The sequence below is a fragment of the Aquila chrysaetos genome, chromosome 6, assembly GCF_900496995.4.
Source record: "Aquila chrysaetos chrysaetos chromosome 6, bAquChr1.4, whole genome shotgun sequence".
In the NCBI taxonomy this organism is placed as follows: Eukaryota; Metazoa; Chordata; class Aves; order Accipitriformes; family Accipitridae; genus Aquila; species Aquila chrysaetos.
Genome location: NC_044009.1, coordinates 37,510,818 through 37,536,317, shown reverse-complemented (window position 1 = coordinate 37,536,317; position 25,500 = coordinate 37,510,818). Strand labels below are relative to the sequence as shown.

General features: G+C 40.7%; 1 protein-coding gene across 4 annotated transcripts; it reads right to left on the bottom strand.

The window, feature by feature from the left end:
- Window positions 1-1,229: 1,229 nt before the first annotated feature.
- Window positions 1,230-24,950, bottom strand: ERCC3 (ERCC excision repair 3, TFIIH core complex helicase subunit). Of its 4 annotated transcripts, none has more exons than XM_030016629.2 (15): window positions 24,881-24,950; window positions 24,530-24,735; window positions 22,962-23,198; window positions 22,255-22,304; window positions 20,737-20,872; window positions 20,363-20,527; window positions 19,084-19,288; window positions 17,090-17,404; window positions 15,720-15,904; window positions 12,319-12,521; window positions 8,745-8,841; window positions 8,442-8,559; window positions 7,161-7,279; window positions 2,952-3,104; window positions 1,230-2,098 (listed from the first exon to the last, which is right to left on the bottom strand). In XM_030016629.2, exons 1-15 carry the CDS (start codon window positions 24,897-24,899, stop codon window positions 1,964-1,966), a joined length of 2,343 nt encoding a protein of 780 aa, XP_029872489.1. In that variant the 5' UTR covers window positions 24,900-24,950; the 3' UTR covers window positions 1,230-1,963. The 4 variants fall into 4 exon arrangements, with proteins under 4 accessions (XP_029872489.1, XP_040980590.1, XP_040980588.1 ...); XM_041124654.1 differs by lacking the exon at window positions 1,230-2,098 and adding an exon at window positions 4,985-5,149 and having other exon boundaries at window positions 24,881-24,926; XM_041124656.1 differs by lacking the exon at window positions 1,230-2,098 and having other exon boundaries at window positions 2,950-3,104; window positions 7,161-7,281; window positions 8,443-8,559; window positions 24,881-24,926.
- Between the last annotated feature and the right edge of the window lie 550 nt (window positions 24,951-25,500).

The following is a 25,500-nucleotide window of genomic DNA, read 5'->3' as shown; positions in this document are numbered from 1 at the left end:
CAGTCTGCCACTCGCAGCTACGGTCTGGAGTAATAGCAGGCAGTAATTACTGCAGTAATCATGTCAAAGTAATTAAATCTAAAGTTTGAATACCAACGTGCTGTTACTGAAGCATGGAGTCATTCTTACCTCGTAACATTATTACGCTTTACTTGACGCTGAGTACTGCATCCCACCCAGACCCATTACTTAGAAGAGTAAGATCATTAGTCATCATAGCCAAGATTTACTACAGAAGAACTAGAGCGCTGACCTAAATCCAGCTACCACTAGTGCCACAATTACAAAAATCAGTATTACTATTAAGCCATTTCCACATTTAGTAGGGGTTTTTTTTTCCAAGTTTATGAAGAGTGGAGAATAGTTCCAAAGCAATTCATAAAGTGTGTTAGAATTATGCAGAGGGACACTGGCTGACTTGCTCAGCTATCCCATTGTCACAGACCCCTCCCATTATACTAAATTATCATTTTTCTACTAACTGTTGCCACAAGAGCTGGTCCAAACTACTATTAGAAGTAAATAATGCTTTAAAACTGGGGAGAGGAAATCAGCACCAGAATACTGCACATAAGTCTCTTCTGTATAAGCCACTCAAGCACTGTCATACCCAGTCCCAGTTTGTGAGGCAGAAGACTCAGAACAAGAGAAAGAACCAGGCATTATGGTGTAGGGCTCAGAGACTAAACAAACTTTAAACCGGATCAGTTCCATTTTCAAACTGATACAGAGACTGAAAACAAGCACCGTGTGTTCTGAATTATGCTTCCAATATTTCTATATTCTCAATTTGCGGATTTATGCTAATAAGAAACAGCATCAATATTTTTCTGAAGCACATTTGTCATATAACCAGAATAGCTCTACCATACATACTCCTTCCAGTATGGTAAAGATTTATACTGCTCTATTCTGAACCCACACATCAAGATCAATGTTATTTCACAGGCTGTTCCTAAAGCTCTACAAACTCTCAGCAAAAAAGCCACCTCATAATATAATACTAAGTAGCATAACTGTTACAATGTTAAGCAGATGTTATTTAAATAGTGTTCTTCTGCCACAAACCACCCCCACCTCTCCTCAAATTTTCTAGAAATGTACTGCAGTTTTCATTAAGAAAAAGCCCCAAACTCGGGAACCTTTCCTTCACACCTCTGCTTCCAACTCACCTTATGACAAGTCAAAACACTTTTTGATTCAGTAACTTCTGCAGTAACATTGCACTGTTTAGCAGTTAAGATGGTTTTATTGCATGGTTAATAAATAGAATATAAATGACAAGGGAAACAGCTTTTATTTCAGTAACTTCTCAACAGTAGCAAGAAAAGTGAGGAAAAACGGAGCACAGAATTTATTTGTATTTACTAATGCTTTCCTTGAGTTTACTTTGGAGACAGAGTCCCTCTTTCTCCTTGTCTTGGAACTTCAAAATATTTCCAAACAATCTGTTAGAATTTTAAGACAGGTTAAGTCGTAAGTATAAATTAGCTCCCAGATTAAAAATATTATGTAAAGTGCTCCTACCAGGATTTGTTCAGCTCCATGAATGATTTTTATTTAAGCATTTTTAAAAACAGTGTTTTGTTGAGCAGACACAATAATCAGATAAATAATATTTCAAACATCAGTACAAATGCCATTTACAAAACCTTTCCAGAATTCTTCTGAAAAAGGGTCTTCAGCTGATAAAAATAAATTCTATTAATTACCCTGAAAACCAGACAGGTATAACCAGGATCCAGTCACTGGATAATATCTTTCCTGTGGTAAGATTTAGTTCCTTTTTTCCTTTCACATTTACCCATGAAAGCACATATATTGCTAAGTAAATATGTGGCCATATAGATGCATATAAAAAAAGTCTTTTAAAGGACCTGTCAGAAATTTCAACTCCATATTTTTAGTTATGGAATCAGGTACATGGATCCACAGTTTTAACAAAATGCACACATGAAGGACATCATTTCCGGAAGCGTTTAAATAGTGGATGGATGTGTTTATTTGAAGATGCCTTACTCCGAGAAGAGTGGTATTCCATGTAAACCGTATCATCTGCTCCTGACATAGAGCTCATTGTGCCTGTGCGACGTGACACCTGCAAGTAACGGGAGAAAAAACACATGCTTTGTGTGTGATTAGACAGACCAACTCTAACCTCGTGATGCCCCCTGGCTACTGGGCAGCACTGTTTATTTAGTGATCTTAATGCCAAAAAGCCTTCAAAGTTTTTTTTCTTAAGAAAAATTTCTACAAAGAAAGTCACTGCCTGCCACTCATCATAAGTATATAAATGTATGTAAGGTTTACTATGGAAAGATACCTTGGAGTGGGAATTCCTAATGCATTTCAACACAATGCCATTTAGCTAAAAATTAACCCTAGAAAATTATTACCACATTGTAGCTTGATTTTACCTTACGTATCAATAAATCTTTCGGGCCATTTATTTTTCTCACATCTGCTGCTGAAAATGTCAAACTACTACCTATAATAATAGTACTTCTCTTGAAAATGAACAAAAGTGGCCCTTAGGCTTCTGCCCTCTGGGCATGAGGAAATCAGGGCATGATTCAAGGAGCACAGTGTCACAAAAGAGTATGTGCTGTGACATATCCGTATCTTAAAAATGTTTTAAAATATTTCATTGCTTGTGACTTAGAAGATTTACTTTCAAACCTGTAACAACAGATCTGTCATCTTCTCACTCAAACATGATGGAGAAGGACATGAATTCCGTGTCTAACTTCTTTCTAATGCCCAACAAGGGAATTACTCAAATAGCTAAGTGCTAATACAGCTTAAAAAAAAAAAAAAAAAAAAAAAAATCTGTTCTCCAATGTTTCACAAAGACACTAGGGCATCAATGACGGCACCACATTTAGAACTAAAATGAAATGGTCCAGTTCTGTCACGTTTGTGGTCATCCTTTTCAAAGCATTCTTCATTACCTGAGCTGACTTTGAACCATATTCTCCAGCGACTACTTCCTCCTCAGCATCCAGGTCAGATGCTTGCAGGACTTTCTGGAGAAGCTGCTGCTGTTCTTCTTTGGATGAAAAAGAAAGTTCTTCTTCCTCCATGCCTGCAAGCTTTGTTATTACCTAAGAAACAGAGCACAGTACAAGGTGAGGGCTCTTCCTCCTCAGTGCTAGCTATTCAAAACCAAGACAAGGATTTCTGATTCCGCATCCTGTTGGAACTGCCTTCAACTTTTATTAATGGTATGAACAGCTTAACACTATGGATAGTGCAGATACATATAAAATCTTGCTAAGTGGTGTACACACATGCACACACCCACATCCCTTGTTATATCCTAGCTGGAAATGGAAAATACAAACCTTTGGGGAAAGAAAAAAAAGAAAAGATCTGGACAGAGAATGTCAGCCAAACACTGTCCATACCAGCTTGACCGAGAACCTGACCAAAGCACATATAGCTCAGATGAATACTCAACTTACTGCAAGGTTAGCTTCATGCTGTGGGCTCTAGATTTGTCTAGTTTAAGAACTAGTACTTTATATTTAACAAAAGTAATCCACTAGCTTTCCCGACACTGAGAATTTAGCAATAAACATTGAGGAACACGGGAGAAAAAACCCTAACAAGTTGAGATGTACGATCAGTCGTTGAGAGACAATGCAACAACCTGCAACTAAGCACCAGCAGCACAGCAAAAGGACTCTTTCAACGTTTGTGTACTTCGACACAAGGTAACTTAGCTGTTACGTTTGTTCTCCTTGAAATTCCATGACCATGGATGCAGGGCACATGCCATCTACTGGCAATACAGTGCCATACACGTCATTACCTGAAAAACCTCCTCTTCTGAAGAACTGAAAAGCTCTCAAGCTTCTCTTATAAAGCTTTAAAACAGGCATCTTGCTTTCTTAATTAGAGGTATTTTGAAAATTTCACAAGATTTTTTCCTGCAGTTAAATGCATTCTGGTAAACGTATGTTTATACATGAGAATCTCAGTTTTCCCACTATGTTTCCAACCTGAAGAAGTTTTGAGAAAGACATTCTAATTCAGCCATTTCCCTTACACAGTGTTTCCCCTCCTCATCTTTCTTTTTCAGCTTACCTCTTGAGTCAATACAATTAGAAACTAATTACCTCAGTAATCTGGGCTGGATCTGATCACAAAGACTGATTTAAAAAAATATAAACACAGCTTAAGGTAAAACAAATCCACATTAGATGCAAAGTACTGTTTTTGAAAAACAGGGTAGTGAAATACTAGAACAAATAATCAGTGTTGTGGGCTGTTGTCGATGGCAATTTCGAATTAAAATACGGATGTCTTCATAAGAAACGTCCTAGCTTTAAGAATCCATTCAGGGAAGCAACCTGTCCTACTATATGGCTAAAGGAACACTATGGTCCCCCCTCTGTTTCTTTAGAAGGGCATGTCCTATGATCATCTCAAAACCAAAGAAAAAGGAGTCACAAAAAGCAGTTTTAAATTGCATTAGCCTGTTTCCAGTTGTGGTTGCAAAACAGTGCGAACGTGATTCATAGAATGGAAAGAATTCCTGCTGCATCATCATTTTTTTAAGCTGTTCAACAGATGCCAAGTTTAAAGTTATCCCCAATTCTTTGATATAGTGAGTTCTTCTGCTATTGGTTTAAAATTTAATATATCCTACATTCAGCCTCTAAATAAAAACACAATACAGTAAATAACTGAACTATGGTTAGCTAATCAATAAAACCTGCTAGCAGTAAACTCCAAGCAGTAAATTGTGATGACAAGACTCCTATTTAAGAAGCAAAGACAAAATATGTGATTTAGCAAAAAAATATTATTATTCCAGTCCTCTTTTTGATGAAAGGCAGAGAATGGACCTATTGAGAGATGGTGAGAAGACAGTAAGTCCTAGAAGAAAAGACTGTTACCCTTTTAAAGGAGTAATAAATTTTTAGTAATTTAGGAACAAAAATTCTGAAGGAGACGACATCAGTACTGAAATAATTACCTAAAGATGAGGTAGAGTCTCCGTATTTGGAAGAATAAGATCTGCTGGGAATGACATACGCATAGTTGATCCTGGCTTGGAATGAAGAAACACAATAGATGGCTTCTTGGAAGTTTCTTCCAGCCCTATCATTCTTTGATGCCAGCTATGACTAAGGCTTAAAGTCTGGCAAACAGAAGAAAATAGATATTCTAACATTTTGTTCCTGAACTGCAAATAAAGAATGTTCCAGTACTGGTCAGCTAAAATGTTGCTCCAGATACTGAGCTGCCACTTGCACTGCTTTTTTTCCGATATTACACTAAAGCTCCTAGGACTAGGTCTTCCTTGCAAAATAAAAATCCCTCTATTTTAGCCTCTTTCTTGGTTCTAAAATCCAAAGCATTCAAATATAAGGGATTTGTCTAATCTTCTTGGCTATAGCCGCATAGATGCAATTGCTGTAATTAGTTGCAGCTTAGTACTGATCTACAATTTTGTCAAAATACATTCACTACAAAGCAAAACAAGGCTTTTACCTATAAAGACTGTGGCATGTCTGTTTCAGTGTAAGGACCCCCTTAAAGCTCTCTTTAATGGGCCACTGATTACAGAGCAATTATTTACTGTAGCATAACTGCAGTTCAGCAAGGCTTTACCCATAGGGATGTCCCATACTGCATGTATGCCTCATAAGGAAAAGCTCTGAAATAGCTAGGCTGAAGTGCAATCCAGTGGAGGCTGCTTGCCCTGGCACCTCATGCAATCTTTGCATGATTCTGTCAACACCATAAGCTTGAGCTTGTTCTCTAAAGGCAGATAGGGGAGCCTTATCTTTTACTCTTCTTAGCAACATTTCTTATTGGGAAGGCCTCTAATCAGAGCAGTAAACTCCAGTTTTGTAAAGGAATAATTTACCTAAAAGCAAGAGCTATCACGACACTGTTGCCTTTAACAACCCAATAGATGAGCACATGGGGCAGCCCATGTATTAGAAGAAAAATAAATGAGATACACCATGAAATCTATAAAATAGAGGAGCTTTAGTGGAGTGAGATTTTATGTTTGGAAGAAGACGACACACAGAAATACATAATAAACTGAAGTACAAGGGGTGATCAATTTTCAAGTATGTCTGGGAGAAATGAGACAGCATTCAGCCCTTTACAAAAGGGACTTTAGGGGAAACTTCTGACTTTCAAGTCATGACTCTGTTACATTGTCAACACTGAAAATGTTCTCTATTTTGAGGGGTGTGTTTTAGTTTTAGGTCAGAAGATTTCTGCTCTGCAGTAACAGTCTTTTCCTGCAGTAAATTCCCTCATTTCTTAATCAATTAACATTCAACCCAGTGATTTTGGGAGATATACTTCATTCCATGAGAGAAAATTACAAGAGGAAAGTCAAACTGTTGGTGGAAGCTAAATTAGCACAGTCTGAAGACCACCATTAGCCAGAATAATTTCTGCTAACACAGAGCCACCGTATCAACAAGTCTGCATCCTGACTGATTTTCTGTACCACTGCAGGCTTTACACAGCACTGTGGAAATGGTGCACGAGACTAGTGTGTGGACAAGGATCCCTGAAAGGTATTTGTTCTGGAACGGGTTGCTAGACACTTCAGACACCTAACTTTACGATTCCCAGAGTCAGATGTATGAATGTAGGACAGATGAATCCTGCCCATTGTATGTTGTCCTTAGCCATAAAGAAAAACATTTTCTTCCCCTAGTGAAATACTGGTCTGAAACTGGAGTTCTTTGGAAATTATTTGTGACTTGTGATATTTTGGAAGTTTTCTGAATTGCTGCCAGCCACTATGACATAAATACCTGTGAGCAATGCTTTATGCATAACCAGTAGGATAATGTATAATAGGAGGCCTGCATGGATGGACAACTGAACAGCATAAATATAAACCAACCATGCAAGTAACGTTCCACTTCACTCCCCAATGGGTGCTTGGTTGGAAGTTAGAATACTTACTTTTCTAGAAGCTGTACTAAGCTACTTGTATCTACCCTCACAGTAATATAGATGATAAGACAATACTGGAACAGTTCTTGCTTGCAAGCAAAACCTTCGTTAACACATTCCACAAGCAGAATTCTCAAGTATTTGACCTAGTACTAACGTGAAAGAATATGAGTTATATTCTTAGGCCACAATTGTAATAAATAGAAGGGACAAGTTACCTTGAAGCTATAACCTTGATCTACAAGAAACCGTTGTCGCTTTGTTGAATATGCCATTTCCTGAGTGTCTTGGGATACAAGAGAATAAAAAAAGGCATTGTATTCCTCTGCAACCATGCCTAGGAGACAAAGACACTGAGTGATTAGTTCCATTTGGAACACTGCAACAAAGAACAAAAATGACTGAATACTGGTGTTTAAATAAGTTGTCTCTCCACAAAAACAATTTGCAAAGTTCAGCTGCACCCAGACCTTACACAAACTGACTGATGAAGTACACAGCATAGAAATTCCTACTCTTGTTCTTAATAACTTCAGAATGGGTGAAAAGGAAAAAACAGAAAAGGAAATGTAGACTAACACAATTACACTGGTGCTCTGAAAAGAACCTGCTTCTTTATTATGCTAGGCAAGGTGAAAGATAAAATTATTTTTAAGTCTATAATGTAAGGAAGAAGTAAAAAGTCAAAAGCAAGGATTGCAACACATGTCAAAAAAGTTCAATAGAAAAAGATAAAGGAAAAGTTTTATCAATGTACACCGGTGTTTGCAGTGGTTTTGCATTAAAAAAGGTGAGACAAAGATATTTAGCTAAGAATTCATAGGGCTATTTGAAACCCAGGATATACCAGGCTGCGTACAATTTATTTTTTTAAACTTACAGTCCGTAAGATCTATTACCCAAACAGCACTGGGTTATCTTTTAAAACCCAAGGTTTCACTAAGACTTTGTTAATTCACTAACATAGGTTTTGTATGCATTTTCAAACAAAGCCTCAGCTGTAACAAGCACAAACCGCACATAAAATAAGTGTATGCAGATCTTAAGTGCAAGTAGAAGGTGTTTTAAAAATAATTTTTCTAAACAAAAAGCTCCTTGGTTATGTTTTGCAAAAACACAACTAGTTGGAAACCAAATCCCATTTTTAGAAGAAAGTAATCTGCAGTATCAAAAATGTGCTTTCTGGAGACTTGCTTTTTAGAGTAATACTACGATTTTTTAAAAACGATTCCATGTTAAGGAATGAAAAAGTGAAAGAACCACCAAAGAACAAAAAGTTCATTTTCCTTCAGCTTTTTCTGTCCTTTGGAAGTTTTCCCAAGACAAAGCTTTACTGACCCAGAAAATGCTTCACGTTCATTCACTGGTATATAGGCATATTCTCTGTGACTAAAACATAATCCAAGGCCAATATAAAGAAGTATCACAAACATCCAGTTTCTCTGCAGTTCTATGATCCTATGACCCAAGGCCCAGAGCCCAACCACCACCTCATTTACCTTTTTTGGCTCTCAGCACTCGCCCCAGTCTTTGAGCCTCCTGTCTTCGAGACCCACCATGGGACGAAATCTGAATCAGAACATTGGCTTCTGGCAGATCGAAGGATGTGTCACCTACCTATAACAGAGAAGCAGCCTCTGAGCAGTATCTTATTTCCATATATGATCAACAAAGACTTAATACAAAGTACACCTTTGAGACCTGTGATACAAAGATGTCAAATGCACAACATGCATGTATAACTTACCCTTAAATAAAGTTCACTCTGAAGATAGGCATAAGGACTGAATGTCCTCACTTACCTTGGAAATGAAAATAGTGTTGATTTTTGGATTGTGCTTGAAGTTTTGTAGAATTTGCATTCTTTCTCCTTGTGCAGTAGGACCATATATATAGGGTCTGAAAAGAACAGAACACATGCAAATTAAATCAATTCAGGATTTGTCAATCATTTCTTATGAGGTACTAAGATACCATGGCAGGGAGCACAGTGCATAAAACAAAACAGATTTTGGTACAGCTCACAGTTTTCTTACAGCTTGTTTGGCTATTTATGGCAGCTGCCCAATTGTTTGTGGAACCCTCTGCCACAACCCAGTCTGCCAGAAATAATTCCGACAGTTAGAAATGTTTTGCAATTACATGCACCAATGAAGCTGTGTATCAACAGACTGAATGCATTTGCTAAGCCTACATGAAAGACTGAAGGCAGGTGTTAAAATAAGAGATTTTTTTCCCCCAAATATACTGAGTTAGCACACTGACAGCTGCAACTTTTACTTCCTATTTAAACACTTGAAAATCCAGGCTTCTCTATCAATGACATGCTGAGTGTCACAAGTTGGCTGCTGGATATTGTTCCGGGAGAATTATTTTTGCTTTTGAAGCTAACCTCTTGCCCCTCCTAATACCTTCTGAATCTACTGAAATGCGAACAAGGTCCCAAACATTCCATGGCCACGAGCGGCTCACAGTGGCATTTCACCTAAGGTTTCTAACGTTTGACAATGACTCACCTGCAACATTTAATATCTTAACCCAGAAGGCTCACACAAACTCTCAGTCACCCACAGACTTCGTGAGTAACTTGGGCTACTATGAATTTTCCAAGATTCTCTCTAGACTCTGGCTGTTTTCCTCCTGCCTAAGCAGATTTGAAAAAAAAAAAAAAGCAAGCAGCTAGAAGTGGCAAAGCCCACACAAAAAATGAGAGGCATGCAGGAGTGCATAGCCACTGCTTTTTCACCTGTTTCACTACTTTTCCAAATGCTTGTTAACAAGCATCTCCAAATAACAGGAATCAAGTTCTACAATTTCTGTTTTGTTCCCACTTCCACACATTATTTCTAACACAAGGAACAACCTCAAATGTTTCATTTACCTTTTAATATTGCAAATACATGGGTGGTAGCTGAACATAAACATGCAGTGCACAGTACTAAGGTTTTCTATTCTTACCAACTAATTCCTGTGCATTGGCTCCTCTTGCTTTCTTTACTACAAACTTTATTCTAGTTTTTCTTTTACTGAACAATCCTAGTTACCTGTAATCTAATTCTTCTACTTAGTGTATTTAACCAGATTTTTAGAAAAACACAGCTAGAACATGGAAGTGGCAAATTAGTCAGCTCTGAAAAAATACCATTGTTTTTCAATTAGTAGCATTCAGTAATATTTTAAGCCTTATTTGAAATTTCATTTAATATTTAAATCGTGATGATTTTAATCCCCAACAAAAGTTAAATGGAAGATTTAAACTGCATCTAAAGCATTTGTGAGCCTTCTGTTTCTTAAAGCCACCAAGAAGGCGTTCTACCGCATTTTTTATTAAGAACAGAATAACCTAGAACTCTTGGCTATCAATCCTCCATTTTAACCTGCCCAGATCCTACTTGGCAATGATTCATTAACATATATCTGACCACCTTCCTGAACCTAGAACATCCAATGCGAAATTGACTTTTTTTTTTTTAAGTGACTCCTTTTCCTCACTGCAAAAAGACATTTGAGAAATTTGGAAAGACAGATCCCTCTCCCATTAACTGACATAACTGTCAAAACCACGGAGGCATAGTCCTCCAGAAACAGTGAGTTAAAGATATTAATAACACCAGTAAAAAACAGTCAGCACATGAGCTATACGACACTGGATGACAGACTCATGGGATGACAGACTCATGACAGAGTAAAAGGTGGGTAAGTAAATTTGAATTCTGCAGCCCCCCAAATTATAGTCAGAATAATTCCTGCCATGTGCATGGTCTTTCCCTGCCAGCACCAAGGGAAAGGGGGGGTAAGGGAGGAGCCGGCAGAGACAGCCAGACAATGGCCATCTCTCCGCGAGCGCACCCACCCTACGTGCTTGAATCAGGTCATGAGAAGTGCAGCGGGAACCATCCTCCTGCTGGGCCAGCACAGGACGGGCAGACAGCCTCAGCCACTACCACCGTAACCCCTGGGCTGCTCTCTCCTCCTTACACATGTAATTCCTGCCTCACCCAAACCAACAGCTCCCTTTGTTTCAGCATGTTTCAGCAAACTATGATAGAAAATTCTCTGCTTAAAATAAAGACTCCCTCACCCTTATCCAGCACTGCAAGCCTCCTTTCTTTCTAACACTGACAGCCATATAACCTGGAGCTCCATAAATGATGTGAGGAATGGAGAATTCACTCAAGAACATGAAAAGTAAGCACCTAATATTTCTTCAACTGTTTTTCCTGCCGTGCTTCTACAGCATCTATCCCACTTAACAACTGTTGTGCTACTTAGCAAGCACCCCCCCCCCCCAGCATCGCCTTAGCTAAAGGCTTTTTCTGTGGTGCACTGAACACTGCTAGAGACATTCCAGAGGCATCATTACAGCTAATCTCTGTCCAGACAGATTAAAAAAAATTATGAAAGAGACCACTTGTGTTGGAATTCATCCAGTACCGTTAGCTCTGCTTACTATTTGATGTCACAGCAAGCCAACACAACATGGCTGTTAAACTACAGTCAAAACTGATCATGAATTTTGGAAAGTGTAAGGCTTGTTTGTGGTTTTGCTAAGAAGTACTGCTGAAATTCCTAGACATGAAATCATACACAGTCAAAATGTCCCACAGCTTCCAGCAAGCAGGTGTTATTTGGACTTGTCAAAGAAAGGATGAGGCCAGCTTCTATGCTTATTTTCCCCAATAACTGCTCTATGCCTTATCCTGGCAAACACTCTCCCTGATCATCCCTCCCCAAACCCTACAAATACACTGATGCTAACCCCTCATTAAACTCTATTTGTACAGCCTTCTCTAACCGCAGTCACGTTAAGAGTCATTTAAGGTAGCTGAGGAGCTCATGGGAGCCATATCCTCTGGTACAGCACAGATCCCCAAAAAGCTTGTCTTTCCTGAACAACCTAAGGTTAAGACCTTTTGAGAATCTGAAGAGGAATGCCCTGGGTCTCAGAAGATCTTGAAAGATCCAGGGAGTGTATATTTGAAAACCTCTGTCTCAGAGAGTCGGGAGAAGCTACCGTCTGTTAAAGAAATAGTTCTAGTGATATTTTTAAAAGTCCCTCATTTTTCCACTGGCTTTTAATAATAATAAAATGGTTTGAGAAATACTAGCAGTCTTTCACAGAAATCTTAGATGAAAACTCCTCTTGAGGCAAGTACTAAACAGAGATTCTTTTCAAACAGTTCTACACCAAAATAATGTTGCAGTGCCAATAAAATCCATCCAAAAAAACGCCCTCCTGAGCTCCTTTTTATATAGGAAGATTAGAGTTAAAGTATTACAACAAATATCTAAAGACTACTGAATGCTGCGAGATTACAAGACAATTTTCCAGGAAGGAGGAAAACAACGGTGCCGTTGTTAGTTGTAAACACTTACTTCCCAAGTCTGATTGCATATTCCTTCAGTGCAAACACGTTGTCAGCAAATACAATGATTTTATCATTCCGTCGCTCATGAAACTTAATCAGGAACTGGCAGGCTCTGAATTTATTTGGGTTCATGGTGTACAGCAGTATCCGTTTCTTTGTTTTGATAGCTACGTATTCTCTATAAAATTCAGGTGACATTGGGCACCAAACCTAGAATTAAAAAAAATACATACATGCACACACAAACCTCCATTATTTATTTATTTTATTCCCATGGGAATTGAAAAGATACCGGGGGGATGATAATGCATTATAACTTTCTGTATAGCACAGGCCACAGGTTTTAACACAGTAATTTCTGTACTAAAATGAAAGCTACTGGTTGGTGTAGTCCCCAGCACTGCCAAACTGTTTAACCTCATTAATATTCTGGCCTTCCACAATGCTTCGGTAGTGAGATCCATGACAGAAATAGGCAGCAGGACTGGAACAGGACTGGAAGATATTTCCTTTATCTTTCATACTTGGTAATTTTACTGAATGCTACTACTTTTTACAGAGCAATAATTAAAGGCATTAACTCTCTGTGTAATCACCCTGTCACAGCGGTCAAAGCTTTTTCCATAAAAATTAATTTTCATCCATATTCTGAAAGCTCAGAGACACATTTAGTCTTCATTACAGAACAAATTTACCAATCTTTTTTTCATATACCCACAAAGGAGTGACCTTTATTTTAACAGCTATTGAGTCTACACCTTTCAAAACACTAGGATTGATTAGAAGTTTTCAACAGGTTTCCCTAAACTATTATTTTATTATGTAAATACATATCATAGCACTGCATAAGTCTAGGCTTACTGAGGTATTTTTTCTACTGTAGCAAGAAAATAGAAAAAATTATGAAGTTTAAAAGTTTATGCCAATGCAGTGACACTATCTATAGCGTATAATGACACTATCCATAGTGCATATAATTTAGAAGACAGTCATTCTGCTGTACATGGGTTATTCCCCCATATCCACTGCACAGTTCAAATTAACAGAATACTACAAAGAAAAGCCTCTTTCATAACCATTGTTCAGCTAAGGAAGTTACATGACAATTTACAGAAGTTTATTTAAACAATCTGAATTGTTCTGTACTGTTAAGAACTACTTTTTTGTTTCAAAACATTTTTTCCAGTGAGTTAAATGCTAGAGATGGCTTTTTTCATCCCTTAACTACATTAACAATAAACTTATGCATTGAATAGGCACCATTGTTGTTGTATGCTGTCTATATGAAAAATTTAAAATTCTTAAATCAGAAGAGAATATTTCAAAGTGAGAATGAGATATGAATACTGAACATTTGATAGTAGTAAAATACTTCATCTATTGCTCAATGCTTCTGACTACGTGGCAAACAATATATTTTGATTTGTATTTGCACTCTTCTGGATTTAAAAATGGATAAAATCTTCTCACTCCAATAATCTTTTCATTTTTACGTTTTGCAAGATGCACACTTCAAACCAATAACTTAGTATGGCAGCAGGGAAAGGATTATTTGTAAGTTACAAAACCCTGAAAATACAGTTAAAGAACAGGCTTGTTCTCTTTTTTAAACTTCTTTTAACTCTTTAAACTGTGCTGCTTGTTCTCCTTTAGAGCAGTGAAAGAGTAGTACCTGCAATGACCACGACCTGCCTTATCAGGCAGCAAAAACTTATCAGGCAGCCACCTGGAAAGAACCGCACTTAAAGAGTAGACCAGACATCTTTCTTGGCTATGGGGAATAAGCCAAGTTGATTAAAGATGCTACTTCTCAACAACATGTCAAGAAAATCCAAACAAATATGCAATGCAGTTGTGCATGTATTAGACTTGTTATTTATCAGGCATCAACACTACTTTTTTTCATTCTTTGCTTTTGGTAGTCCCATTGAATGTTATTTCAAAACAGTGGCCTGACGAATATAAATTTGCAGAATTTTCACATCATTCAGAACAAAGGTAGCCCATGCTTCACTTTTCAATGACTAAAGGGAAGTTCAGGGACTGAGAAGAATTACGCTCCCAAGGCAGAATTAACCAAAGTGCCTAAACAGTCAAATCTGATTTTGCAGACTGGTTACTTTCCCTTCAAGACAGTTTTTTTCTAGATGCTCTTCCCTTGCATTCTATTACTTAAAAATAGTTGTGGGGTTTTTTTCTTCTACAACCTCCAGTCTGCACAAAGTTCAGAAGAACAGCTGACCTGCATCTGCATCTTTTATTCCAGCACTGGAGCTAGGAAGAATTGCATGAAACTAGCAAGACAGGTTTAAAAACAAAAAAAACCCCAACAACAACCAACAACAACAAACCAACACAACCCCCCCCCCACAAACAACGAAAAAAAACCGAAAAAGCAAGCAAAAAAAACCCAGGAAAAACCCAAGAGACAGTTATGAAACTCTACCATTGCACACTGCAGCTACTAAAACTTTACTTCCATTCAGTGGGAGTCTGGACAAGTTCATGAAAAAGAAACCCACTGATGGTTACACAGAAACCACGTATAGCTCATGAATAATTGAGGGCTTGGAGAAGTATGAGAAGTAACAGATATGTTTCCCCTGTTTCTATACTCTTCCCTAAGTATCTTCCTTGACAATTACCAGAGACTATATAGTAAGACCTTTAGTCTGACCTAGAAAGGTTACTTTAATGTTCTAACATGCCTGTGTGAAAGGTTTCCATTTCTGATACCAGATTTTTCTCTCATTCATATGCTGGAAAGAACAGAGGTCACACCATTATATTGGAAAGAAATAGTAAGATCCAGTCCTTTGTTTTCAATTTTCACCCTCGTGCATTCAGGCTTGAAATAAGCAGGTGTTTTCTTACGTTTTTTAAACTTTCTGTTATCCTTCTTCATTTTAAGAATTACAAGAATTTTCCTCAAACAACTACAGACCGTCTGCCTGTTGAAGTCTCTAAAAAAGTCTCTGAAAAGCTTCCAGCATACCACCTGATGTTATGCTCATCATAACATGATGTTATGCTAGCACAGAGAACTGAGCTTAAGATACGAAGTCAAGTAAGACAACACGAACATCAATGGCATCAAACTAGGTCTACAATACTGCAACCACTGTTCACGTTTCTGAATGCTGACTTGGAGACAGCCGATCAAGCACCACAATCCCCACAAACAGGAAGAGTGCTGAAGTCCCTCTGAAGAACATGCGGCTACTGGATTTGCCTACCACATGTTCATATTGACCAGCGACAACCTGGCCTAAACTACAAAGTAAATGAAAAGTCTTCAGGGCACCTGTTTTTCCCAGTTAAATACTTACAATTTTATACATCTTCCTTAAAAAAGAAGTTATACACATACTAAATAAACACTAGTAGTACCAAAAAGCAGAGCATCACCTCAGCACACTGGACTTTAGCAATGTAGCCACTGTTCTGCAGCTCCATCCAGTTGGCTTCATAGAGCTTTGGTCCGATCAGGAAGTTCAGGTCAACAATTTTATCATCTTCTCTGACCAGTGTAGCAGTCAGCCCCAGTTTACAATGAGCTTGTACAATAGTGAGCACACGTCTGAACATTTTTGCTAAGAAATGCAAGACAAATTTTCTGTTTACTTTCCTGAATGGATTTAGAAGACAAATACTGCAACTTAAAAAAAACACTTTCATCAACTCCTGAACACAAAGCAAACAGAGTGTTGGGAAATTTTACCCCATTTTACATACAGTTCTAACAAATCTGCGTTACAGCAAAACTTCATGCTGATTGCAGCTTTAGTTTACATCTTCAGTGTACTTTGAAAATCCCAGTAAACCTTCTGGCATCTTTATTATTTCCCATTTCCTGAGAGAAAATCAATATATTCAGAGATTACATGGCTTGGTTTAGGCCATACAGTATTTCATAGAAAGAACTATGACACAAGGACTCTTGGCTAACTATCACATTCAGGACTTCTAGTATATGACAGAATTGCTCATCCTTAGAATTGCTAGAGTTCACAGAGGAGATTCTATACCTTAACTTTTAGGAAACCAAGAAAGAACAAAAGTGAAAGAACAGTGGCAGCAACATGCTACTTTGCTAAAATGGCAGTTAGTCATCAAGGTCTACTTCTGAAATCCATCATTTCTGTAGACACCAAATTATTTTCAAATGAAATCATGAGAACAAGGTAGAGCAGCTAACAGAATCTTGGGTGGTATTTTTAGCCAGGATTATTCCACAGACACTTTATTACTACATTATTGCTTTCCAATAGTATAGATCTCAATTACATAGTAATTTCAAATACAACAGCTATTTCTGGACAGTAATCACTATGGTAACTCATTTTATTGAATAGAAATAGATATTAAAAGCTAGCCTACAGTGCCACTATATCTCGAAAGGAAAGAAGGCAGATGAATTCCTCTCCTCTTCAAATTCATCTACAGCAAAATTACACAAATGTAATTCAGGTATCTTAAGAGCACTTTATCAACCTACACAGAAAAAGGCACTTGTATTTTACACTGCCATTATAGAAAACACAGAGTCTAATTCGAAGGGTTTCAGAAAACTAACAGTCAGCTAAAACTCAGTAGTATCAGGGAAAAAAAAAAAAAAAAGGCAAGTAGAACAAGGCGGTTTACTTGTCTCAAAACTAAGCTATGGTTTACTCACTATATTAATCACAAGAAAAGACAGCAAAAAACACCACTTCTAAAAGAGCAGAGTAACATTAACAGTGTAAATAACGTGAAAGGTTTGCACACCGTTTCCTTACCAGGGATAGTATGTACTTCATCAAGTATCATAAGGCCCCACTCTTGACTTTTAAGCCACTCCATTACTCTTTCTGCTTCCCAGGATCTTTTCGTCGTGTGTCCCAACATGGAATATGTGCTGATAGCAATAGAACAGCCAATGGGCTTGTCTTTGGCATCAGAAGTGAACCGACATATCTGGCTGTCATCGATGGTAGACCACATCTTGAATTGGGCCTTCCACTGCTCTACAGACACTGCAGAATTACCAAGGACCAGACACCGCTTGCGGACTGTACATGCAGCTGTCACTCCAACTAGAGACTTGCCAGCACCTGCAGGGGAAGAAGAGTGATATTCATTAGTCATCTTTCAGATATTACTGGAGTAGGAGGAAAAAAAAAAAAAAACCAAACAGCAAAAGAAAACAGGAAAACTGTGAGAGGATATGAAATCATGTAAGGGCAAATTCTTTGTTGTTTCTTCACTGTAATAGTCTTAAAAAAAAATCATAGAATCATAGAATGGTTTGGGGTTGGAAGGCACCTTAAAGATCATCTAGTTCCAACCCCCCTGCCATGGGCAGGGACACCTTCCACCAGACCAGGTTGGTCAAAGCCCCATCCAACCTGGCCTTGAACACTTCCAGGGATGGGGCATCCGCAACCTCTCTGGGCAACCTCTTCCAGTGCCTCACCACCCTCACAGTGAAGAACTTCTTCCTTACATCTAATCTAAATCTATGCTCTTTCAGTTTAAAACTGTTACCGCTCGTCCTATCACTACAGTCCCTGTTAAGGAGTCCCTCCCCATCTTTCCTGTAGGCCGCTATAAGGTCTCCCTGGAGCCTCCTCTTCTCCAGGGTGAACAACCTCAACTCCCTCAGCCTGTCCTCATCAGGCAGGTGCTCCAGCCCCCTAACCATCTTCACGGCCCTCCTCTGGACTCGCTCCAAGAGGTCCACGTCTTTCTTATGCTGGGGGCCGCAGAGCTGGATGCAGTACTCCAGGTGGGGTCTCATGAGAGCGGAGTAGAGGGGCAGAATCACCTCCCTCGACCTGCTGGTCACGCTTCTTTTGATGCAGCCCAGGATATGGTTGGCTTTGTGGGCTGCAAACACACACTGCCAGGTCATGTTGAGCTTAGAAAGAAATGGAGTATTCACTCCTAAAAGAACAGCTGGAATGTCTGCTGGAAACGTAACTGTATTTTCTCAAGAAATTAATTGTAAACAATGGCTTTGCCAATTAGAAGCAATCATTTTAATGCTTGCTTAATTTCAAAAGCATGTTAAATTCCAGGTGGCTACAGAAAGCTTCCCCTAGAGGTGACCTATCCCACTGCCCCTCCCAGCTATGTCCATCCCCTCACATAGCAAGTCCTTAAATCTTTCCATTCCTCCTTCACACTTCTTCCAGCATTCCTTACATGCTCTCAGGCCCCTGCCATATCTCCCATGTGCCTCCTCCACTCTCAATACCACGGGCACTGGCATGCAGTCTCCTGTTCTACCCCTTTTCCATTGCTTCCCGTAGGTTGTCCCAGTCTGCACATTCTTCATTTTTTTCTCAAGCTCCCCTGCCCAGAACTTGCGCACACGAGCTCTTTTCTTCCTTGCACCCCCCTTATGCCATATTTGTGTTTCCAGTTCCCCCCAGTCTCCCCATTCCCAAGCAAGGAGCAAATGATTCCAATGGCAACAGCTTTACGATTCACTGGAAAATCAGCAGAGCTGACTTAGAGGGAACAGTGAAAGCATGAATGGTAACCTGAAGCTACTACAACCACAAATCAGTTCTTCAGTCACTACAGGGATGTAAGCAGATGCCTGACAGCTCTATCAACCAGGCTCTCCCTCACCACAGCCTTGCCATTCACTTGCTAAAAACCAACAGGACTCTGCACATTGGTACCCAGAACAGTCCCTACTTCTGTTTGAAATCTAAGCAGCTGTCATATTTGGAAGTTGCTTTACTACAGGCAAATAAAGAACAAAACCAACCCAGAAACTTACCACATGGCAAGACAATCACACCAGATCTGGCTCGCCCATTTCCAAACATCTTCCTTAGGCTTTTCTCTTGATAGGGCCTGAGGACAGCTGTAGGTTTCAGATCAATATTAATATCAGGATTCACAGAATCATTTCTGAAATCATATTCTGCCAGCAAGGGGTACTCCAAATGGATACAACGCTTCTGAAGTTCTTCAATCATCTCCTGAAGAAGAAACAAAGCTTCAGATGGTAAATTCTCCACAACTGAATCTTTTCTTTTTTTTTTTTTTTTTTTACAAACAACCAGATTATATAGTACCATGCAAAGTTACATTTATTTTTTATGCTCATGACGTTTGCAAGAGTTAAAGTTTATTCCAAAACCTTTATTCATGATCACCCCTGCCCCCTCAAACATTTTAAATAACAGTCGATATTAGAGAGCGCTATTTAGACAAACGGAAAAACATGACACATTAATCTCCGATGTGTTGTTTATCTGGCAGTGACTAAACTACATTATGAAGTCCTGCAACAAGGAGCTGAATAACAGACACAAAAGGTTCTGTGTGTTACACAGATGGACCTACCAAAGCTGCACATCTGTTATGTGGAAAATCTCCATACCTTGGTAATGCAGTTATTCCACCACAATGACAGGTTGATTCAATCACCGAGAGGTTGTTGGTTTGGGTTTTTTAAATTAAACAAAATAGCTACTAAGTTATCTTTTTAAAAAAATTCTGTTTTCCCCACTTAGGCATCATTAGAATCACCAAGTCCAAAAACAACTTGAGGAATTCTACAAAAGCTCTCTGAAGGTCAAGCCAGGACTGTGCTCCAACCTCCAGCTACCCTTCTCAAGCTGTAAAATCAGAACCACCAAGAGTTCCTTCTGCAAACATGAACCACAAAATAAAAACGGGGGGGGGGGGGGGCGGGGAGCACTCTGAAACCAACAGCAGATTTGGCCTCCACTGAATTCTCCCTTGTCTTGCACAAAGCAACACTAGGCCACACATGACAGGAACCTCCCTCAGTCTCTGGAGCCTTTCTCTGGCCTGTGAGCACTATGCTTTGCGGGTAGGGAAGGAACAATGCCCAGTCTGCCGCCCTCTGTACAAAAGAGAAAGATTCAAAGATTTTGGCAGGCAGAAGGAAAGAAATGTTAATGACTTCCAGCGATCTCCCCTATCAAACAAAGAGTCACAGTACTTTACATTAAGTTCTCATGCTTATTTGCAAGTCCTGGGCACATTCCTCAAAGCTACAAATGCAGAGACTAAAATACTTGTACCTGCTTGACTTCAAAGGACACTGTCTGTGTTTCCTCCTCCTCCTCCTCATCTTTGTCCATCTGTTCATAAAACTCAAATAAGTCAGCTGGGACATCTGGCTTATTCTGAGCATCTGTTCCTTGTGATGTTGATGGACCAAAGCCACCTTCACTGGATTTGGAAATCTGAAATAGATGGGACAGGAATTTTCACCAAAGGTTTCATTAGAGACACACTCTGCCCCCCTCCCAGTTTGGGCTTGTTAAGAAGGCACAGATCATTGCTGACAGAACCAAAAGCAACTGCTGATAGAACAAACAAACAATAACCACTTCAAACTACTCAACGGTTTATCTACTGTTAGTTCAATAATTTTAAAACATGCGTGACATACCGCAGATTTACTTGTGAATGTCTCTGTAATGAGCTCTGTTTCTTCACCCTCAGCGTTTCTCAGGCGACAGTCCCTAATTACATGGTCTTGCAGAAGCTGCTGAATGACATCAGGGTGGGTACTTTCCACAAAATACCTAAAATTAAGAACAAAACACCCCATTTTTATGAACTAATCAACTGAATAACTTACAGGAAGAGTGGCACTGATACTTAAATATATAGCTATCCCAGATGCACTCTCAAGTATCCAATCTTGGGGGTGGCAATTTAAAAATAAAGAACTTATGGCAATCAAAATTTTTAAAAGATGCCTCATACCAAAACCATCGTGCACTTTGCCATTATCCATGTTGCTCAAGTGTTCTCTAACATAACATGAGTGGGAAAACTCCAGCAGAACTGCCTAGAGAGACCTCTCACGTACATGTCTTATTTATGACATGTGACACAAGTCAATTTTTTTGAGACTGAATTGAGGCAAGTCTGTGAAAACACCGAATGTGATGTTTTAAAGTCCTGCCCACGGGACCAAAAAAGCCCCAAAGACAAAAATCTAAAACCTCCAAAACACAAACCATCTAAAAATATAAATGAGTGCATCCTGAAATTGTTTCTCTCCCTGCAAATTCATCAATAACGATGCTGCTTGGAGATCACAGTTAAAATATGAGCCAAGAGAGACTTAAGTCTGAAGCGGCATAGGAGAAATCTTTTTCTCAGAAACACCTAGGAAGAGGACAAAAACCTGCTAGTAATACTAGCGTTAGTTCTACCCAAAGCAGCAGGTTCAAAAAAGCAGCAGCACAAACAGAGCATTAGATTATAGTCCCAGGGCTCATCCATGGCTGTCGGACAACAAAGAACTTTGCAGAAGCAATAAAAGTAATAAAGAGAAAACACAGGCAAGGTACAGACATAGGCTTTGGGTTTCTGCTGTCTCCTTCCTTTCCCTCTCCCTACCACAGAATCACAGGTTTAGATAAAATTGGTCAGCTCTAAACTAGCTGACCTCTCAAGGTCCCTTCCAACGTTATCTTCTACGTTTAAAACAAATCAGATTCAACCCAGCAACAAGCATACACCTCTTGCCAATGGATTTGCTTATCCTTCCTGACTAATGGATTACAAGTCAGAATACATAAGACTGAAGGACAACTGTAGAAAAACTTGTCTAACCAGGCTCATGTAAATTACTAAGGAATGAATGAAACAATTATCTGAAAACCTTAAGGATATATTGCAAGTCCAAGCAACAAAGAAACAAGCTAGAATATCAAATTTGCAACCTACTTTTAAAAACGTAATGATAACCAATAGTAGCTCAGGACAGCCAAACTGAATTCATTGACTAATGTATTAAACGCTTTCAACAACTGAAAAAGTGATCTTGTATTGACAGATGCTACACTCAGCTGGGAGCAGTAAGATTCAACAGCTACTGAGACCACTCATTTATGCACAGCTGTGCATTTGGAAGAGTTCCTCTCCCATGCTAGTTAAGAAAGAAGCCACTTACCTGTTATGCTTCAGTACCAGCTTCACCTTCCCATAGCTGACAGTACACAGCTACAAACAGACAAGAGCAGTCGTTAGGAATAGGCAAAAGAGTGATTCCATGTTTGGGACCAAATGCTGCAATGCAGTTTAAGTCTTTGTGGGGAAGCATGGTATCATAAAACATTTACTTGTAATGTTGCGACACTTACGGAAGAAACCTGAAAAGGAATTTTCAGAAGACACACACATCACCTGACACAGGAGATGAGTCACAGATATTCAGTTTTTATATCCAATTCCAATCTGCTTCCAAGACTGCAAGAACATACTTGCAGAATAAGGTAGGCTATATTTTATAGTGCCAGGCTATTCCAGACTGCCTCCCACGTTCACAGTCTTCTTCCAGAGCAAATCTGAGGAAACTTTCCCCATGTACAATTCCTACTGGCTGCAAGTGTGCACAGATGCTTGAGTTTGCTTTTTTTTTTTTAAGGTATAAACCCCATGCAGGATATATTGTGAAAACAGTATGTGTGCAGCAATATACTATAGAAAAAGACAAAAAAATAAGATGAAGCCTCTGTTCTCTTGAAACAGTGACAAAATAGAATAAGACAGTAAAAACAATCAATGATTAAAAAAAATAAATCCATTAAGCAGAAGCAGGAGGAAAGGTTTTCACTAGTAGCAGTAGATATATTTCTAATGCCAATAAAATAGTTTTACCTTGATAAACTGAATTATTCCATCTGGGACTCCGGTCTTGCTCAGTTTTTGTAAATAATCTGTGATGTCGCTTGTTTGTAAGCCAACACTAACAGCAGCATACAGCGAGTAAGCAGTCAGCTTGTACTCATGAATGTGGGTTGGTCTGCACACGGGCTCAGCAATGGCAACCAAAAAATCCTGTGCGTATTTGTAAACTGGAGAAAAGGCTTCCAGAAAAATATGGCCGTCAGGAGCCTATAGAAATAAAAAGGAATGCTGAAGGCACAACAGTGTTAGTTGAACAGAATCAGGCATTTCCTGTAAAGCAGCTGTTATGATATCGAGACAGTCCACCATTTAGGTAGCAACGCATCACAGAGTTTCAAAAAAAGCATTTGCCCTAACAACGAAGTTACAAGAAAAAGAAGAAAGGAGACACAAGAACATACAACTTCTGTCTTCTGGAACGGTCCCCGATTGATTTGTCCCTGTCCCTTCTATGCCACACCCAGATCAATTAAGCTTTTCCAGACTGACACGCTGGGATATTTTTTTCTTTTTTAATGCTAAGCAAATTGCTTGAGCAGAGGCAATCTTCCAGGCCTGCTGCCCCGAAACAAAACAAAACTCCTCACTCCTTTTACACAGAAGAAATGGAGGAGGAAAGGTAGCACTTGTGTGTCACGGCATTCACTAACAGACGCCCTGCAGATGCTGGCAGGGCAGCCACCTCTTCTCTATATGCTGGTAGTACCAGCCAAGCCTTGGACAGGTTTATCATTGCCTCTTTCAAGGCAGAGAAAACCAACGGTACCAGTAACAGAGAATGAGACCAGACTGTCTTTAAGCCTGTTTCATTGCAGCATACAAACGCCATTGCTGGGTCACCGCAACAACAGACCCCGCTCGTGTCATTAGCCAACGCAGTCGCTTCTACGGGCCATTTTATCTCCCTCCCAGAAACATCTGGCTAAAGGCGCTCCACTGCCCCGTCCTGTCAACGGCACCCCCACAGCAACGGATGCCCGAGAGAGAGGGGGCCTGCGAGCAGACCGCTGGGATGGGAGCAGTTCACCCGGGCTTTCCGAGGGGCTCCCAGGCGGGGGCCGGCGGCCTTGTCTCGGGCGGCCCCAGGCCGCTCGCAGCCCGCACGGGCGCTGCGGGTACGGCGCTCGCCCACCCCGGCGGCGCCCGGGCAACGCTCGCTTCGAGGCAGCGGCCGAGGCCGAGGCCGACCCCAGCCGCCCGCCCGGCCGTCTGCCTTGGCGTCCCCACTTGACCCAGGAGAGCGGAGCGCGATTTGCTGGGCGGGCTGCGGCGGGGCCCCGGCTTCCTGACGGGGGCGGGGGGCGTGCGTGTGCGCGCGTGTGTGTGTGTGGAACCCCACGAGCGCGACCCTGTCAGCTTCCCCCCGCCAACCTCCCCCGATCAGGGACAGGCCTGCAGCAGCCGGGGCACCTGCCCAGGCCCGCGGCGCGTCTCACTCCGTGACGAACCGCAGTTAACGGGAAGGGCTGGCTCGGCAGGGCGGCCCGGCCGCCCTCACCCACCCGCCGAGGGAGCGCCCGCCCGCCCGCCCGCCGTACCACCCAGAGGGGACGCGAGGCGTGGTCGGCCTTCAGGGGCATCTGCTGCCGGTAGTCCTTCGCCCCGTACTCGTCCACTTTGGTGCCGCTGTCCTCCACCTGCTTCCCCGCCGCGGACGGCACCGCCTCCTGCGACTCCTTGCCGGGAGCGTCGTCTTCGTCGTCCTCGTCGTCATCGTAATGGCGCTTCTTGGACTTCTTCTTATCTGGGAGCAAAGCCGGAGCCGTGACGGGGCGGCACGGCCGCCACCCGGCCCGGCGGCACCCCACAGCGGACCTCCCCGCCCCGCGCTCCCCCGGCCCCGCAACCCCCGCCGGGCCGCTGCCCCCCGCCCGGGCCGGGCCGCTCACCCCGCTCCTTCCTGCCCATGGCCGCCGCGCAGCGCCCCGCCGCACGCCGGCGGCCGGTCGGCGCGTCACTTCCGCCGCGCGGGAGGGGAGGAGGCGCGGAGCGAGCGACCCACGCCGAGAGCGCCATCGATTTTCTGTTCCCGGGGCCGCCCCCGGCGCGGGGCGGGAGGCGCGGGCGGGCGGGGGAGCGGGGCCTCGGTCACGGCGGGCAGCGCCGGGGAACGGGCCAAGGCTGAGAAGTGGGATTTTTAGCAAAATAATAAATTAAAAATACAGGCTTCGGCAAAGCATATCTTAAATTTAAAAAAAAAAAAAAACCACAACAAAAAACAAACCACAAAAAACCGCCAATTGGAAATTCAGGGAGAAGAGACTGACATTCCGCATTCTTCTAAAGTACAAAACTCTTAAAAGAGAAATGACACTGTTGTCCCTACAGAGTGTTTTAATATATTTCTAAGTACAATTCGTGTCTGATTTTGGAAATACAAATACATTTCGAATGGTTAAAAACAAAAATTAAAAAAATATTCTGAACATCAGCCAGCTGAAAATATATTTATCTAGTAAATCATCTCTCAAAGCTTTTATATATTTAATTATTCTAACTAAACATAGTA